The 15210-nt window shown below is 41.3% G+C and overlaps 1 protein-coding gene across 3 annotated transcripts in view; it reads left to right on the top strand.

Annotated features, from left to right (window-relative positions):
• Positions 1-15210, top strand: part of LARGE1 (LARGE xylosyl- and glucuronyltransferase 1) — a gene marked incomplete at both ends in the record, with an annotated part of 197781 nt that overhangs the window by 48649 nt on the left and 133922 nt on the right. For all 3 annotated transcript variants that reach the window (XM_079545305.1, XM_079545304.1, XM_079545303.1), the window contains 2 exons: positions 3900-4201; positions 10734-10816. In XM_079545305.1, coding sequence (XP_079401431.1) covers positions 3900-4201; positions 10734-10816 — 385 coding nt within the window. The remainder of the gene's footprint in view (positions 1-3899; positions 4202-10733; positions 10817-15210) is intronic.

The following is a 15210-nucleotide window of genomic DNA, read 5'->3' as shown; positions in this document are numbered from 1 at the left end:
CAATAATCCACACAGAGTTCATGACTTGTCAAGCTTTCTGAACTGTTTTGCCTACTGTGATGATAAGTCGTTGGCCGCTGTCAACCGTGAAATAATATTCAGGTTCGTGTTTTGTGGACAGTGGAATTTTGTAGGTTATTTTTATTTTTTTGGTACAGCTTTATCAGCACAGAAAGTCTGAGGTAAAAGACTTGACACAGATAGAAAAAAAATACATTGTCTGAGACTGCCAAAGCCCAAAAATAGAGCAATAACCCCAAATGAAGAATAAAAAATTATAGCTTTATTATTATTTATTGCAGCACTGAAAAGTGTGCTACTTCTTTCATAGCACAGCAATGTTCCTTGCAGTGTTCCCTGGGCAACTCGTCCCAAAGTCACACAGACCTTGTTACCTGTTATGTTACTTTATTTTGATTTAGATTAGGTAAAAAGTGCCTAGACATCAGCTCAGAGCACTCTGCCAGTTACTTAAAGCTATAAAACTCAAGTGCAGTGCAATCAGTTTAACTTTTCTACCTTGCTGCATACTGTCAGTCAGGTACTTGTGGCACCTTATATGTATTCACTTCTTCAAAAATGAGGCCTTCCATTGCCTTGAAAAATGATGGGATGAATTAGGCTAGCAGGCGGTGGCATTAATCTGCTATGCAGTAGCTACCAAGTCAAAGTATCTTCACGTGTCCAGTGTAGTAACAAGACTTAAATGGAATAGTACAGTTTCAACAAAGTGTACAAAAATTATGAGCTAGACCTTCCCCAAATCTATATAATAGCTATGACAAAAATTACTTCATTTCTGAGTTTTAAGACTGAGCTCAGTTCACTTTTGTTTTCATGCTTCCATTTCAAACAAGTCTTTCGATGGTCACAGCATCATTTTGCAGCAGGGAATTAAGATGTTATGAAAACACCAAATATATCAAGATACCTGAGAATATTCAGCCGTGTCAGCATCAGTGCGTGTCCAGCATTACAAACCCTGATGAGATCATCCCAGAAAATAGCTTGGACTTTCTAACAAAACCTAGATAGCTTCTACAGCAAAACATTTTCAACTATTTACCTATTTTAGATACTAGGTTATATAATTCCAGTCCTGATTCCCATACCCCGTACTGGTCTGATGCACAAAATGAAACCTGTTTTTTTTTTAATTGTGGTAAAGCAGCATTTATGATCTATAGATCTATGCTCTTTGAGCAGCTAAAGAGGTGCCAAACTTTACCTACACTTTTAAATGTTGGTGACTGTTATCCAAAAATTTTACTTTGGTTTATTGCTACTTTTACAAATGGCTTGGAAATTTTTCTGGCAACTGTTTGAGTAGGTGGCAGAATCTAAAGGACAGGAATAGGAGGAGGTAAGTAAGATCTGTGTCATGCTGGATCTCCGCTTGATACAGAGCTGGGATTGCCAGTGAAGACTTTAGCTAGATTTGCATTGTTGTGGTATGGCAGCAGGGACTGACCCTTCCCACCAATATCCCATTACATGTTGTTGCTGTGTGACAGATGGCAGCGGAGGGGCACTCTGATAAAATGACATCTGACACAGAAGTGCATATGAAGCAAAGGTGTGTCATTGTATTGCTCCAAGTGCAAAAATGGCAGCTATTGATATTCACCTGTGTTTAATGAATGTTTATGGAGGCCAAGCAGTGGATGTGAGGGCCATGAGGCAGTGGGTGGTGCATTTCAGCAGCGGTAGCAGCGACAGTGGGTCACCTTCACTGGTGCAGATTGTTACAAACACAGCATGCAGGCTCTTGTTTATTACTGGTGAAAATGCTTAGCTAATGGTAGTGACTGTTGAAAAAATGGTGCTTCATAGCTCATAATTTGTTATTGTGCTCATTGTATCTGTTGTAGTTTCCTTGGAAATAAATAGGAGGTGTTACTTTCAGGGCACCCTACGTATATCCAATTGTAAATATGTCTACTGGTAACACAGGTTGATTTTTGTGTCGCAGTGTAGGGGTGTTGCTTTTATGTGAGTCAATCTATGCCATGTACTCTAGCTGTCCAGCAACAAGAATAAAACATAGGCACATCCAGATCACTTCCTAGCACAGGTGTCAGCATGTGAGAAACAAAGGCAGCACAGCCCCTAGCACAGACCAGCTGCACAGCTAAATACTCAGTCTTTCCTGAGTCCACTTGCACAGCCCATGCTGGAGTCCCTGCAGCCACAATTGCACTTCTATGCCTTCCAGGCTGGATGAGGAGAGCTGACTCAGTATTTCATTGCACTTCTGACTGTAGCATGGCCTTCGTGTTTTTACTCCTCTCCTATTACACATGTGATTTTTCAGCCATTTCCAATCTCTTATTTATTGCTACCTACTTGCTTGACAATTCAGGCTCTGAAATATCAGTGGCCAAACTTCAGAATCTGTCCTGAGACATTTTTGAAGCTGAGATTTATTAATCAGCTTTACTGATGGTGAAAATGATAAATCAGAGACTGTTTGTGGGAGAAGGTCTACAAGCAAGTGTTCCATCCAAATGTTTTTTTTGTTTTTTTTTTTAAAGACAAAATGGCAATTTTATGTGGATGAAAGGGTGTGTTTACACCTGCATAATAACAATAGAATTTGAAATGAGGTTTTCTGTAGCTGTTTTTTTGGTTTGTTTTCCAATAAACTCAGGACTATTCACCATTCATGTAAGCACGAAACAATGGAATAGAACAAGCAATGAGCAGGTCTTTATAGCTTTGAGTCAGAGAATAAAGAATGTTCTTGTAAAGGAGAACTGCTAAACTGCATGATTTTTGTTTTCTAAACCACTCAAGCTGCTGTTTGTTTGATAAAGTGAAAAGGAGTCTTTGCAGTGGAGATACTATTAAATAGCAAAGTTAATGCAGGCAGGTGGAAAGTTATTTCTGTGAAGTACTTTGGAATAACATGTTTACATAACTACACTGCAAGGGAATATATTGCTAATTATGACGGTGTGGATAACTCACTGTCTTGCTTTATTTCAATTTGATTTTAATTGATCATTTTTATCTGTAGTTTGAGGGATTTTTACCACCTAAGCATTTCAGCTGAATATATACAGCTTTGTTAAACATTGTATGAAAATATGTCTCCTTGCTCTCTTAAAATTTGGTAGCAATAGTGTACTGTAGCGCCTTGCAGTGTTTGTCTTCTGCTGAGGACCTCGGTTTCAGGTTAATTTGACTGTTTTATGCTTTACATCCAGCTCATTAGTAATGCTGTTTTGAACAAAGAAGATACCTTTTGAAAGTTAGAAAATGAAGTCTTTCATGTTTCTGGAATGTGAGTTCTCATTGAAAGGTGCCAAATTAGACAGGTTTGCTTTTTTTCAAATTCCCTTGTCTTCTTCAGCCAAACTACTTTCCAGAAACTGACCCACATGCGTAATGAGTGTTTTTATTGTTCTGAACCTCTCCTTTCTCGGCAAGCTGTGTTGTTGAACAAAACCCATCTGCTCCTCACATCAGCTGGGGCCACTGTTTGGCATGAAGAGGAATCCAAACTGCTGCAGCTCAACTGTGGAGGAAATGGGGAATAGGAAAATTATTTTATCTTGCATACGCTTCTAAAATGCATTTAACTATATATTAATTGTCTTGGAATTGAATCCTTCTATTCTTGATTGTCTTCCCAGACTAGATGCTGGCAGGCAGCCCTGTTCAGAACAAAAGAAACACATGCTTATCTTTTAGGGTGGTTTTTAAACAAGTAGGACCTGTAGCTCATAGAGCTTCAGCATCTCTCCAGGTTCACCATGAGCTTGACCTTTTTCTTCAAGTTCCAAGCCCATTTAAAATGTATTTGAAAGAAATCCCTGCCCAGTGATGGTCACATGCCAGAAAGATGCAGCTTTCGGTATGTTCTGACAGGAGTGTTTTGTTTCCTGCTCTTGCAGATGGGAAGCCAGTGTCGCTGTCTCCGCTTGAATCCCAGCCCCACAGCCCTCGTTACACGGCCTCCAGCCAGCGGGACCGCGAGAGCCTGGAGGTCCGCATGCGGGAGGTGGAGGAGGAGAACCGCGTGCTCCGTAAGCAGCTCAGCCTGGCGCAGGGCCGCGGCCCCTCACACCACCGTGGCAACCACTCCAAAACCTACTCCATGGAAGAGGGGACGGGTGACAGTGAGAGCCTGCGGGCTGGCATTGTGGCTGGGAACAGCTCTGAGTGCGGGCAGCAGCCAGCGGTGGAAAAATGTGAGGTAGGTGAGCAAAAGAATCAGGGAACCACCTGGATTGGAAGGCCCACAAAGCCCATCCAGCTCCAACCCCTCTGTCATGGGCAGGGTTGCCACCCATTAGATGGGGCTGCCCAGGGCTCCGTCTAACATGGCCTTGAACACCAGGTCCTTTAAGTATATTGGAGATCAGTGTCTCCTTCCCTCCTCAAACTTCTTAGACACATGTCAGCCTCTTAAGGACCAGTAAGCATTTCCTCGCAATAATTTTTAATATATATTTTTAAAAACTTTCAAACACTTGATCATTTGAATGTCTCTTGAGTTGTGGTGTTGAATCTGGTGTAAAAATCCTGTCCATTTTTCAAGCTGACTTCAGTGCAGCGTTGCTGTTAAAAAACCTGAGTATTTCTAAACGCAATGAAAGTGTTGTTGTTGTTAGGTCTTATTCCTGTGTTTATTCACCTCCTCTGGAATGGCTCAGGGTTTACTGTTAATTAAATTGTGGTTTATGGAACAATTTATGTCTTTGAGTTGCTTTTCAGCAGCATATCCAGATGCCGCAGTGGAAGCACCTGCTGTGTGTTAGCTGTGCAGAAGAGGTGCGGTTAGTGGCAGAAGACTGGAGATCTGTTTTTAAGGTTTTAGGGGGTTGTTTTGGTTTAGTTTTCCGTATTTTATGCCAGTAATTTTGTGGATGTCGCCTGGCTACTTGGTTGTCATATATCTGAATGATAACCGTTCCAAACCAGAAAGTCTTCCTTAAAGGCCTTCTGCCAATCCCAAATGGTGAAGACATCAAAAATAATTTTCTCCATTTATTTTTACAAAGAGGGTAATAAAATACCACCTTTTATCTTGCTTTCTGCCACTGGGAAGATAAAAATTGAAACAAAATAAGTGCGAAGGAAAAAAGAAGTCCTAATTATCTCTTCAGATGAAGTCTATTTAATGGGCAAATATTGCTTAAAAGGGAATTATTGCTTCCCAGTTCGGTACATCTTTGTCTGGCCCTGTTTGAAAAAAAAGAAAAAAAGGAGCTAATATTCTTTTAAAGAGAGGGAAGAGGAGGAGTCTATTTTTCATTTTCCCTCCTCCTGATAATGAGGGTCTGATTTTCCTCCCTACCAGTATTTCGGCATTTATTTTAATTAAGGGAAGGTTCAGGCCATCGGTAAATAAACCTCACTTCCCCCTTATTATCATGCCAAGCAGTGATGAGCTGATTCTCAGCTCTGGGTTGTTCAGTGTACCAACCAATTTGGGACACAAAAATAGCAGCTTAACAGAGGAACAGTTTAAGGGGTCTTTCAGATTATAATGTGTTTTGCCAATAAATTTTCTTGCTCAGTGGGGTTTAGCATTGTGCTGGAGGCAATGGTTATATAAAATACAAAACCTCACTTTATTTGCCATCCCCCTATCTCACTGCACACTATTTTGATAACAAAATAGCTTTTTCTTGCTTTTCTTAAGGAATTTGCTCAGTAATTCAGTAACAGCAATGGAAGTTAAAATTAAACTTCATTATTATCAGATTTGCCAGGGGTCTCATCGTTTATCCTATTACTGTAGATTCTGGTTCCATTTTTGTGTGAGAGTGGTATCTTGACTCCATTCACCCTCGTTTTTTACTGTTTCAGAGCCATAAACTAAAGATGTTTAAGCCTCTGACAGTGGAATATATTACAGCAAGAGTCAATGACATCGGTGGAAAGAGACAAGGATCTGGAGAAGGCTCTGGGGAAGACAAGGAGAGCTAGGGATAGATTATTTATTTCATTGAGGCAGTTCCTTGAGATTTATTGAAGCTAACATTTCAGAATCTAATTTAGAATGCTCTTTAGTGATGATAAAACATCAGAAAATGCTGTTGCAATGAGTGAACATTAAATCTCCAAATTAAGCATGATCTGTGCGATAATAATTGTGATCTATTCAGAACAGTTGTAGATTTGTTGTATTCCAGCCGCCACTTTCTACTCTCCTCCTTTGCAGAAGATGTTATACAATTTTGACATTACAAAATGAACCAGCATTATATTGCAGGAAAAGGTCAAGGTTCCAACTAAAGACCTTCTCCCTGGAGAGGGACAATCCCTTTCCCCAGGCAGTTTTAACACAAGCATCATCTTTATACAGACTTAGATACCAATAGCAGCCTTGAGGAGATCATGACACTGATGGAAGCCAACAGAATGATGTGGTTTTCTTCTGATGGTATCCCAGTATCTTTCCAGGTTTTGCCTCCATAAGCTGGGCGTTTAGCTTGAATTAAGTGTGCATTAATAAACATCGTTAAAAGAGAGAGTCTACCAGAAAATATTTAATTAGCAGTATAGCATTCAGTCGGCTAGCAGAATACTAAGAAGCATTTGCAGCATTTTTTCGGGCATATTTGTATTGTTATTCTCAACGCTGTTGCTTGGTAGTGTTGAACATGCAGGGCTCCAGAGCCACAGAGAAAAGGCCCCATCACTTTAAGTGCTGTAAAAACAAAGGAAATGCCTACCTTGGGGAGGCATTTGTATCATATTTACATACTTGTAACATGCTTTTAATACCTCTTAATCACAGTCATAAATTATTTATGAAGGGTTAAACAACTGTAATGGAATGCCTGGCTAGTACTACTGTGAAATTACTGAAGTATGAAATGCTTTACCAAAGACTCTAAACTAATTAGAGTTTATTAAGAGCAGTATTTCACCATTCCAAAACATTGCCTGAGGAAGAAAAAGAATAACATCTGTTTATGTAGGCACCTTATACTCCACAGCATGGGATCTAATGCCCAGTTCTTTGATTTTTAACAATTTTCTTCCTATTAATATAACTCCAGAATGGCTTTATGTGAAATGCTAGTTTCCAAAAAATGTTTTTTTTCGTGTTTGTAGCAGCTAAACTATGTCAGTATGCACCTTGGTGTTATTTAAACTCCCTTTCTTAAAGAAGCTTAACTTCCTTAAGTGCCTTTAAGCATTCAAGGTGGGCTTGAGCACTGCCTAAACTATTTTAAATCAAAAATAGCTATCTTTGTGTCTTTGATCACCGTTGTATAGGAAGAACAGTGTGGTTAACTTCTGCAGTGTTTTAACTACATATTCATATCTGTGTTTAAGTGAATGCAGGGATGGATGCTTTCAAAGAGCTCAGTTTCATCTTGCAGTGGTTCCTGAATCTCCAGTCTTCAGCTGTATGATCATCACTGATTCCAGACAGTGAGGAGCAAGTGCAAAGCTTTGCACATAAAATGCACAGAGCTGCACATCAAATGCAGAGCTTTGATGTGAGATGTCTGGAGGGACATGTTGAACCAAGCTGGATGCTGCATTTTGGGGAAGCTGGGACATCCGTGGCTTATGTGCCTTCCCTCCTAAATGTTCGTTGCAGCCTCAGGAGCTGTGTGAATCACAGTGGCCCATTCTGGTGGGATAGGGTACAGTCTTGTAGCCAACAGCAGAAGGAAAATGAGGAGTTTCAGAGATCTGGGAGGCTGCTGATCAATTTCATAATTTGGGAGCAGATGCTTACAGTAGTATACTCAGGAGGCTTACAAGGTTTTTGAAGTGTTTCCGTCTTCCAGCTGTTATTGCCCTATCTTTCCAGGGTATGGTTACAGCCAGCTGGTCTCCATCCAGATGTGGGTTTGGGACAAGCATGGAGAAAACTTGAGGTCAGGGTTTTTTCATTAGAAAGCGGTTCAGGTTGTAGACCTCACGTTGACTTACAAATTTCCTGCTGATTCTCTTGAACAGTTAAACAACAAGGGGAAGGCAAGTGAATTAAGAAAAGAGAAGAAACAGTTTTGTAGCATGCTGTAGGCAAAAACTGTGGGAGAAAAAAAGGACTGGATTTCTATTCTCTTCTAGAAATAATTTTCTTCCCTATAGCTGATGGCAGGCAGATAAGTAGTATCAAACACTGCAGAGAGACTGAGCAAGAGATATATGGATTCCTGTGTCTCTGAATTTTAGAAAGACATTTAGCAGAGCAGCCAGAGCTGTCTCCTCACTGCACTTTGGCTAAATCAGAATACAGGACAGCAGCACTAAAAGATACCAAAGAATGCCTAAGTTTAGCTTTGAAATGAACTGGTTTAAGAAGAGGAGACGTTAGGGTGAAAGGAGAGGCTGTGAGGAGAGTTTATTTAGCCAGAAGATGTAAAATGAAGTTGACGGTGACATGATAGTGCTGTTCCATTGAAACTCATCAAGTGTTGGTGTCTGGTCCAGTGTCTTCAGGTGTTTAGTGTTTAAATCAGACCTAAAACCATTCTCAGTTGATGCTATTTTTATTGGAATTTAAGGAACGGATCTTAGGCCTTCCAAGAACCGGAGAAAGGCTAGGTTGTAGTGAGGTGGGAGTCAACCTCTTCTGCTAGGTAACCGCAAAAGGTCAAGAAGTAAAGGCCTCAAGTTGCACCAGGGGAGGTTCAGGCTGGGTATTAGGAACAGTTTCTTCACAGAAAGAGCGGTTTTGCAGTGGCACAGGCTGCCCATGGAGGTGGTGCAGTCACCATCCCTGGAGGTGTTCCAGAACCAGGTGGATGTGGCACTGAGGACATGGTCAGTGGGCATGGTGGGGATGGGCTGGCTGTTAGACTTCATGATCTTAGTGATCTTTTCCAACCATAATGATTCTGTGGTTCTGTGACTGAGAGAAGGCAGGGCGTGCACAGGAATCTGCACCTCATGGGAACCTATACCCAGAAGCATCATACAAACCACTGCTGTAGTAAGTCATTAAATAAAAGCAGCCTGTGTTCTTCTCTGTTATCATCACAAGAAAGAAACACAATCAATTTTTGCAAAGTGCTGAGAATGCTCAACTTCCTTTGACATGAAAGTGAATTTGAATTGTGGAATATGTCACAGCACTGTTGTCAACATGTGCTGTGCCGTATTTTCTTTCTCCTACCTCTCTGGATGGTTACCTTATTAATTCCAATCCTCTAAAATCTTCTCATCTTCCCAGCTTGTGATGCGTGCTGGGGCAGGATGCAGCTGCAGTGTTCATGTGGAACTGCACAATAGCACAGCCACTCGGCCATTACTCGATCCAAATTGCTTCCCGGACCAGCTGGTGTTAATGGATGGGACTAGGGACTCTTTAGATGTGCCCAACACATGCCACCTCCTGTGTAAATATGCCTCTGTTACAGGCCAAGCTTTGGGAATGTATGACTATGTGAGAAGGCAAAATTCCTTATTTGTTCTCAACGTAGTGGGCTGTCTGTGGAAAATGAGAGCTGTGTGTGTGTGACAGATCAGCTAACCAACCTTCAAATGGAAGCCAAATGAGGCTTCCCTGCAGTTTCACAGCTGTGTCCCTGATCACAGCTTTGTGCTGCCAGCATGGTAAACTCTCCTTCATTTCTGTGACCACTAAGAAACAGAAAAATACAGAAGGTGGCTAATTTTAAAACCAGAGGAGAGTAACTTAACAGCATTTTAAAAATTATTACTTGCTGCCTTAATAATCACGACTAGTAGCAAAATTTTCCCTTTCCTCTTCAACAGACGAGTAAACTTCTGCCTCAGATTGAAAGGAAGAAGGAAGAGAATAAGGGAGTATTTACCAAAGTGCTGGGGTTGGGACTCTTTATTTCATGTTAATGCTGCCTAGTGCAGCCCATGCTACCAGTAATAGGCAGAGAAGTGACCTGTACCTTCCCAGCTTGTGTCCAATATTACACTAGAATCTCAGAATCATAGAATGGCTTAGATTGAATGGAGCCTTAAAGCCCAGCCACCCCAACCCTGTGCCATGGGCAGGGCTGCCCCCTACCAGCTCAGGCTGCTCAGGGCCATCCAACCTGGCCTTGAGCAGCTCCAGGGATGGGACACCTCAGCTTCTCTGGACAGCTGTGCTAGTGCCTCCTGTTCTCTGAGTAATCAATTTCTTCTTAATATCTAACCTAAATCTCCCATCCTGTAGTTTAAAACCACTCCTCCTTGTACCGTCACTATCTATCCATGTAAAAAGTTGATTTCCCTCCTGTTTATGATCTCCCTTTAAGTACTGGAAGAACCGTTATTGCTGGGACACACATCCCTGGGCAAAGTAATTGTCCATGTTGTCCATCAGAGCTTGCTCATTCTCTCCTTAATAGGCATTCTTATGGTGGAAATGATGCTGAATTTCTAAGAGCATATCTGCTTCTATCAGGTGTATTTTTAAGTTTTGAGTTCAGAAGGTTAAACAGTGGCTGCTTGTTTGCATACTCAGAATGTTGTGTTCTGCCGAATGGATGTGTGTCTATATACACGTGCACACACATATGTTCTTAGCTAATAAATGCAGTTCTGTTCAGACATCCGATGTAATTTAGGGACAGGAATGACTTTGGAATGATGATGGTGTTATAACTCAATTAAGATGTTTTTAACAAACTGCCTCAAGTGGGCTGCAAACAGCTGCAGAACACCCACTCAAATCTTTAACAATTGCTGCACTAAATAAAAGCACTGCCATGTATGTGCTCTCTCTAATAAGCGATAGAACACAGGAGCAGGCTTTAATTTTTCTTCTTTTTCTTTCTCTTTTCCCACAGACCATCCATGTTGCCATTGTTTGTGCAGGGTATAACGCCAGTCGGGATGTTGTCACACTTGTCAAGTCCGTCTTATTTCACAGGTAAAGGTACCCTTTTCTTCTTATACATCATATATATACAGATACACAAATAAGCTCTTGTCGTGTTTACTCTTATTCAAAGTCAGATTCCCTTCCTTTGTTTCTTTTTCTTTGGAAGGAATGAAGCATGAAATATGCGACCACCAGAAATAGACTCATTTGTGGAAAGATCTGTACAGTGAATTGTAGGGTACAGAAATCCAGTTGCTACCTCTCCTTGTTGCACTGTGGGAATAGGCATCATATTTATCTGTACCGTAAAGCATCTGCACACTCCCGACTGCTGTAAAATAATGATAGTAGCAATGACAACATTGTTTTCGTTTAGCTTATATCTGGTTCAGTTTATGGCACAGGTGTAGGTAGTAATTTGAAAGCCATACCAATAAAGACACACTGGTGGTTGATTGGCTATCCTAGCTTCCTATTTAGACATTTATTTTTTAGTATAAACCTGTTACTATAGCCTGTATTATTTCAGATTATTTACTGTGGCTTTGGAGGATCTACTGGTAGCCCCTTAGAAGGCTTTGCAACCTGGTTTTAACACATAGAGCACAATTGCATGCCAAATTTTAGGGGCATAAATGTCCAATGAAGATAAAGTAGCCAATTGCCTTAATAAATAGCAGCTTTAGCAAAACTGAAATGGTATTAAACTGTGTATGCACATGTGTATATCCCTTGTTTGGTTTAGTTGGCGTTGGAGAAGGTACTTTCCCAGGTAGTCAAGAGGGCCAATGGCATTCTGGCTTGTATACAAAATAGTGTTTTCAACATGAGCTAGAAGAAATGTAAGGCCCTGGAACGTGTGTCCAGAGAAGGGTAGTGGAGTTGTGAAGGCTCTGCGGCACAAATCTGATGGGGAGTGGATGAGGGAACTGGGGTTGTTCAGTCTGGAGGAGTCTCAGAGGAAACCTTATTGCTCTCTACAACAACCTGAAAGGAGGTTGTAGTGAGCTGGAGGTCAGCCTCTTCTCCCAGTATAACGCTGATGGGACAAGAGGGCATGGCATCAAGTTGCGCTATGGGAGGTTCAGGCTGGATATTAGAAAAAAATTATTCTCTGAGGAAAGTGGTGCTGCACTGGCGCAGGCTGTCCAGGGAGGTGGTGGAGTCATCATCTGTGGAGGTATTCAAGAATTGTTTAGATGTTGCGCTGTAGGACATGGTTTAGTGGGAAATATCAGTGGTAGGTAGACAGTCGGACTAGATGATCTTGGAGGTCTTTTCCAACCTTGGTGATTCTGTGATTCTGTGAAATGGGAAGTTGAGAGACTCATCAAACTCTTTAACTCAAATAGGACAAATAGACCAGTAAAATGTCCATAGTGTTTAATGACTTTACTAAGGAGACAGTTTCAAACACTGCTTCAAACGGAATGATATTTTATAGCAGGGATGATGAATCTTATTTGTGTCGTGCTAGTATCTTCTTAAACCGTGAGTGGGTCATTCCAGTCCCCAACCTTGCTCCCTACGTTTGCTCTGAACCCTGCTGGAACACTGAGTACTGATGCCTTTGCAATGCATTTAAGGTGCCATTTTAACTTTACTCATTTTAGGTCAGCTTTCAAAGAGAATGTAAATGCCTAACTACCTTCTACTGTGGGGAAAAACTCATTAAATGGTGTTTTTTAAGAGTGTCTGGAATTTAAGTGAAGAGGGGAAATTCTCTACTGTAGGTATTAGGAAAAATTTCTTTACAGAAAGAGTAGTCAAACACTGATGCTCCATGCCTGCCAGTGTTTCAGAGGCATTTGGTTAATGCCTTAATAATGCTTTAACTTTCGGCTTACGGGCATTTGGATTCAGTGATCTTTGAAAGTCCTTTACAAGTAAACTGTTCTATTCTACTCTCCAAAATATGGTACTTTCACTATCAAAATGCAGCCTTTGTAGATCTTCCCAAAAACAGCATGTTCCTGTTAGATGAAAATTAGAAAGGGCGAGGAGAAAGAAAAACAATGCTATACTAAACATACCAATACCAAAACAGCAGTAAAAACCTGTTTCATGCTCTAGGCAGAATATTTCTGGATGTTAAAATCCTGTTAAATTTTAAAACTCAATCTATTTCCAATTAGAATCCTGAATTATTCAGTGTGAACTGGCGTTGTGTGGCAAGAATGTGAGGCGTTTTGTCTATTTTGATAGTTATCTCTAAGGGGTTTCTTGCAAATACTCATTTTTTTTTTTTACAGATATGTGGTTTTTTCTGGCTTTCTGGATTTTTTTCTCACCTGTTATTTGCCACCATTTCAAGAAGGCTCAATTCCTGTATGTTTCCAAATACACCATAAATAATAGGAACATCATAGCTCGAAGGTTTAAACAGTTTCCTTTTGTGTTATTTAAAGGAAGTGTCCCTGAAAAATTAACAAATGTACAATCTGCTATAAGGGATATGGAAAATATGTTTAAAATAATGAAAGCAAAACAAAGAGAAGTAACATTTGTGTTTTTGAGTCTGGTGGAGTCTGACCTTGTCAAGAACACAGCTGCTGTTTGGATGGCAGTACTGCTCATCTCAAAGGATTCATCCAGCTCAGCAGAAGTGATCAAGATGAAGTCCAGTATAGCTAATGAAACTTCAGAACAGTTGTAACTTTCAGAATAACCTGTGTGGCTTGTATGCTTAAAGACAAACTGTAAGTGCTTTCTTATCTTGAACAAGCTTTTCTCACTAGGCATTAAGTTGTTCACTAGAAAGAAAAGATGTTTTCAAAGAACAAACAGCTTCTTGAAGACATTTCTTCCTTATTCATAGAATCATAGAATGGTTTGGGTCAAGATCATCTACTTCCAACTCTCCTGCTATAGGCAGGGACACCTCCCTCTAGACCAGGTTGCTCAAAGCCCCATCCAGCCTGGCTTGAATGCTTCCAGGGAAGGGGCATCCACAGCCTCACTGGAACATGCTCCAGTATCACACCACCCTCACAGTATAGAATTTCTTCTTGATATCTAGTCTAAATCTGTCTTCTTCCTGTTTAAAGCCATTTCCCCCCATCCTGTTGCTACGTGCTCTTATAAAAGTCCCTCCCCATCTTTCCTGTAGCCCCTCTTTAGGTACTGGAAGGCCACTATGAGGTTCCTCCAGAGCCTTCTCTTCTCCAGTCCGAAAAGCCCCAGCTCTTGCATCCTGTTCTCATAGGTGAGGTGCTCCAGCCCTCTGGTCATCTTTGTGGCCCTCCTCTGAACCCACTCCAACAGCCCAGTGTCCTTCTGGACACAGTACAGCACTGGACACAGTACTTCAGGTGGGTTCTCACAAAAGCAGAGTAGAGGGGAGGATTGCCTCCCTCGATCTGTCATCTCTTGATTCAACCCAGGATACAGTTGGCCTTCTGGGCTGTAAGCACACTCTGCTGGCTCATGTTGAGTCTTTCATCATCTGACACCCCTGAATTCTTCTCTGCAGAGCTGCTTTCAAGCCCTTCTCTGTCCAGTCTGTATTTGTGCTTGGGATTGCCTCAATCCAGGTGCACGACCTTGCACTTTTCCTTGTTGAATTTCATGAGATTGGCATGGGTACATCTCTCAAACCTGTCCAGGTCCCTCTGGATGGCATCCCTTCCCACTGGCCTGTCAACTGCACCACTCAGCTTGGTGTCATCTGCAAACTTGCTGCGAGTGCACTTGATCCCACTGTCAAGAAGACTGATTTTTGCTTCTTAAGCATCTGTTGTGACTGTGGCTACGTTGTAGAAAACCAAGCCTCAAAAACTCTCCTTTCTTGAATGTCTTTCTTTAAAGTGGTGATGGTGAAGAGGACTGAAGAATAAACTGCAAACAAACAACAAACAGAGTTGAAAAGTATATATAAAATGCAAGATTCCTTGCATTGGTTGCCATCTTGAAACAATGTTATCTTGGAGACTGGAGGCTTGAAAATTACCCTGATTTAAAAGAAGGCTTATTTTAGTTGCTAGGATCTGTTTAACAGCAGGGAAGAAGGATGGAGGTAGGTCATGGTACTGCATTAGGAGAAATGAATTAGGAGTTGGAGGTGGTTGGTTCAGATGGTAGATACTTCATGACATCAGTAGTAGGTTCATCAATTCACTTGAGGGTCATCAGTGAGAACAGGCATGGAAGTGTCTCTTTTTCTGACCCTTAAATGTGCACTGAGGAGTTCATCCTATCTGGCATGTGTAATTGAAAGATGTTTGCGTAGAAAACACAGCTATTGTTACATGGTTCTGCTTGGGCAGCTGTACTACTGCCCATTGGTCCTGCAGTGCAGCACTCTGAACACACACTAGTAGAGGAGCAGCTGGCCCCTAAAAGCAGCCACGTTTCATATCCTTGCCTTTTCCTACTGCACTTCGTTTGGTGTTTGCTGTAAGAGCACTGTTTTCAGTGAATGTCTGGAATTCAGAGATGCCCCA

This window comes from Tetrao urogallus (genome assembly GCF_951394365.1).
Source record: "Tetrao urogallus genome assembly, chromosome: 1".
In the NCBI taxonomy this organism is placed as follows: domain Eukaryota; kingdom Metazoa; phylum Chordata; class Aves; order Galliformes; family Phasianidae; genus Tetrao; species Tetrao urogallus.
The sequence above is the reverse complement of the archived record's forward strand: the minus strand, read 5'-3'. Positions and strand labels throughout refer to the sequence as shown.